This window comes from Alligator sinensis, unplaced genomic scaffold, assembly GCF_000455745.1.
Source record: "Alligator sinensis unplaced genomic scaffold, ASM45574v1 scaffold37_1, whole genome shotgun sequence".
In the NCBI taxonomy this organism is placed as follows: domain Eukaryota; kingdom Metazoa; phylum Chordata; order Crocodylia; family Alligatoridae; genus Alligator; species Alligator sinensis.
Window position 1 is genome coordinate 1,182,063 of NW_005841955.1, and position 3,882 is coordinate 1,185,944.

The 3,882-nt window shown below is 39.3% G+C and overlaps 1 protein-coding gene across 1 annotated transcript in view; it reads left to right on the forward strand.

The window, feature by feature from the left end:
- The window catches only part of IMPG1 (interphotoreceptor matrix proteoglycan 1), a 128,012-nt gene that overhangs the window by 74,653 nt on the left and 49,477 nt on the right, over window positions 1-3,882 (forward strand). Inside the window, exons 9-10 of the mRNA XM_025200084.1 lie at window positions 1,049-1,069; window positions 3,221-3,474. Of these exons, the coding sequence (XP_025055869.1) occupies window positions 1,049-1,069; window positions 3,221-3,474 (275 nt within the window). The remainder of the gene's footprint in view (window positions 1-1,048; window positions 1,070-3,220; window positions 3,475-3,882) is intronic.

Genomic DNA, 3,882 nt, shown 5'->3' on the forward strand with positions numbered 1-3,882 from the left:
ACACAGAAATCTGCATCTGTAGCAAACTGCCCTGCAGCAACTCACAGTCTTTCCAAAAACCTGTCAATAGTACATTAAAAATATGCTAGAGGCAAGGATTTCTTAGGGTGATATCTTTTACTGGACAAATCGTAGAGCTGGGATATGCTTTCATTCTGAAAATTGCATTGTTTATCATTTTCTACTGAAGTACATTCCAACCAAGCCAGCTGCCATTTAAGGACCAAAGCATGTCAAAATATACCCTGTCAAATGTCAAATTTAGGGCTCCAAAAGTTCAGAGATCAGTTCTTGTCCTGTTATCTTGCTCTAAGTCCACAGACAGCACAATGACTAATCTGAAGGAGGCAGAAAGTGCATTGCCTTTGCAACAATAGAGTATTATGGATCAACAGTGATATGTTCTAAAAGGGTTCTAGCTCATTCTTCCTTAACTGATTGGAAGGCTGCTTTGCTGAGTGTGCTGCAGAAGTTCGGTACAGGGCAATTGCATTCATATGGAAGCTTGAGGACACCATTACAACTGGACCAGAGGATTCACCAGGGAAATAAAGACAATCTTTTCTCTGCTGTTGCACTATCAAATGTCATCACTCCTGCAGGAGTGTACATGGCAGATAATTAATGTCAGGTTCCCTCTGAGACTCAGATTTGGATAGCAGCCAAATATTATTTCAGTTCCGTATTTCAGTAGCTTCTCTATAGAACGCAGTGAACTCCACTGTAAAGGTGCAGATTAGCAGTGACAGCACCACAAATGGCATCACTTGTAGAATAAATGGGGAAGTAAATCTTTCAGCTTATTCCATACAGCGAAGCTGCTGTTCCCCTTCTCAGCTCAAACTTGGCCATCATCTAGAGAGGAAAATGTAATGATCAAAAGCAGGTTGTCATTTTTGCATTAAAATAAGGATTATAAGACAGGTAGAAAACAAATTCTTTTGAAATGTTTCTGATGTATGATTGCATAGCATACTAGTTTATATGCATCTCTTTTTTTTTCTTATGCAATCCTGTATCATGCCACATCTTGTGTGATGAAATGAAGACAGAAGAAGGAAAAAGATGGGTAATGTGGCTACAAGCTTCTTTAAAAAAAAATTGTAAATTATTTTGCTGTAATGAATATGCATTAATGTGGCAAAGTGAATTAATTTTGTCTTACAGAACCTGGGATATAAATTAGTAGCATGGTTTTTGGCTTCATTTGAAAAATGTGTGTGCTCAAATGGTACCTCTTTAGGGACAGAAAAATGCTTTATCCTAAACTGCTATACTAGATAAGCAAGTTAGCATTGATTTGAACAATTAAAGATACCTCCCACCCACCATGAGGTCTAAATAGGGAAAACGGCATACTTGAAACTATGTTTAAAGTAGTATTTTTGTCATGGTCAGCTGCTTGCTTGTTCTTTTTGGATCTGAGTTGCTCCTTCAGTTCCCAAGTCAAATAAAAGTACAGAAAGACTAGTTGTGCTGTTGAGAATAGTCTAATAACAGGCACAGTGGTCTTGCCTAGTAATATAACACCTGTAATAAGCTGCAGAATCTTTCCGTAGTACGTAAGAGTGCTGTGGATAATAAGATTTATAGTTTACATATAATTTACAACAAAAAATTGCCTACCCTGTTAGCTGGATTTTTGCCACATAGTATAAATGTAAATATATAGTGCATACCAGATAAGGCAATTCCTCTCCCTTCGGTTATCCATCATTGCAGAAAACTGTTTAACAAATTGTATTTTGTTTTAGAAATTATGGCCACATCCAGATGAACATGACCATGCTGTATGTGGTGACACACACACATCTATGGTGCCACATACATGGTCTATGGCCATACCATACGTGGTGACACCGCACATTCAGCTATTCTCTGCACTGTAAGGGAGCAGCGTGGAGGGAGGAGGTGGTGGGGGGTCTGACCCCTGGACATCTTGGGGTCAAAAACCCCACATACAAAAAAAAGTGGTGCAGGCACATGCAGGGGCAGCACGCAATTCTCAAAACTAGAACCTGGCCAGCTGGAGCAATACTTTGGCTGCCAGCTATGGTCCATGTGGCAGGATTGCTGCTGCTGCAGCCCCAGGAGGCCCCCAGGTAAGGCTGCTGGGGCCAGTACAGTGCTGGCCCCAGACTCCCCTACACCACCCAGGGTAACCTGCCACACACCAGAGAGCGCATGGTACAGGTATTCCCCAGGGACAACTAGCAGCAGCACAAGGTGTCCTGTCACTAGTTGTCCCTGGAGAATCAAACATCTGCACTCATGTGGCGTGACCTTTTTGTTAGTTTTTGATTATGTAAATTTGCTGCGTAAGTGACAGATTAAGAGGTCAAATTAATCTAAACAAGTATGTTACTTTAGCTGTTAAACAAGTACATCCAGTACAGAAGCAGAATATACATCTTTATACAGACTCCCGTGTCAGAAATGTTAACCAATTTTGGCCTCTCCATTTCTGATTCCATTCTCCTTTTGATCTGGACATTTCTCAGGTGGTATCAGTCAACATTTTTTGTTTGAACTAGCTCAGTCCACTCCTTTTCTACCAGCATTTATCATTATAAATGATTTTGACGTTTTTATAAACCATCATACATATTCCAACAATTGTGATCACAATTGGAGTAGGTCTGCTTGACCACAGTTATGACAACGCTCTTTGTCTATATGCTTCAGTGATGATGTGGAAAGAGTAACTTGACATTTAAAAGGCTAATTTGCCTTGTACACATATCTTTGGCTGCTCTCTTGAGAGGCAATAGTTTTTGCTGAGATGGAACCTGTGGCAATGTCCACATGTCCTCTATAAACTAAATTAAGATCATCAGACCTTTTCACATAGACTGCTATATAGTCATTGCAAGCATGGACTTAGTGTTTGATCTAGTGGCCTAGAATAAAAGACTTCATGTGCAATGGCCTCTCTCATCAGCTCTGAAGAACACAAGCTAACATTTAATTTCAAATTTATACATTTTTCTTTAATAGTTTAAGCCCATCAGTTTGTGCATATAATTTTAAAATCTCAGTGATGGTAAAAGTAATGTGGAAGCATCATCTAGATAACAAGAAACAAAGACAAGTGTAATTACATAATTTTGATGGAATCTTTTTGGTATACTGGGAACCCACAACAATCCTATGCAAAAATTTTCATTGACACACAAATCATTATCTTGTTGTTGGACATTGTTGTACTCTTGCGTTGCAGGTCAAGCAGCACCATAGCACGATATATTGTAAATTTTGAGAAAGAAAGCTCAGAAGTAAAAGGATCTGGGCGTGATCTCCCAACTATTGGCTCAAATAAAGTTGAAAGCGGAAAAAACCCTCTTACCACAAAGGAGCAAGAAGAAATAGCACCAATTAAACTCACAATAACAGATCTTCAGAAGCTGGTTGCCATGGCACTACAGGAAGACAAATCCTTACCAATGGACCTTGGAACACTACAGTTTATTGATGGTCAGTAGACAAGTGAAAAAAAGGAATATAGATATAAATCTGCCTTCTATAAATGTATATGTTTTAAGTAAGGATCTCCTGGCTTCCCTTAAAGATTATAGGTGCTTGCAGAATTAAAATAAATAAAGAAATAAACCCAGCGCTTTATTTTAAACTCGTCACGTTCCTGCACTGAGTCCCGGATATGTCCAAAAGAGGCAGCACATTACTTCAACCCAGTTCACCTGACATCTGTAAATATTGGGCACTTTAGTGGGGCTTTTTTGGCACTTTTATCTAATAGCCGATTGAATCAACTATTAACTAAAAGCATCAAAAAGTCATGCTGAAGCACCCAATCTTTATTGACGCTGCAGAGCTAGATTGAAGTAATGCTCTGCTTCTTTCAGCAAAGTGCTGGAGGGGGGG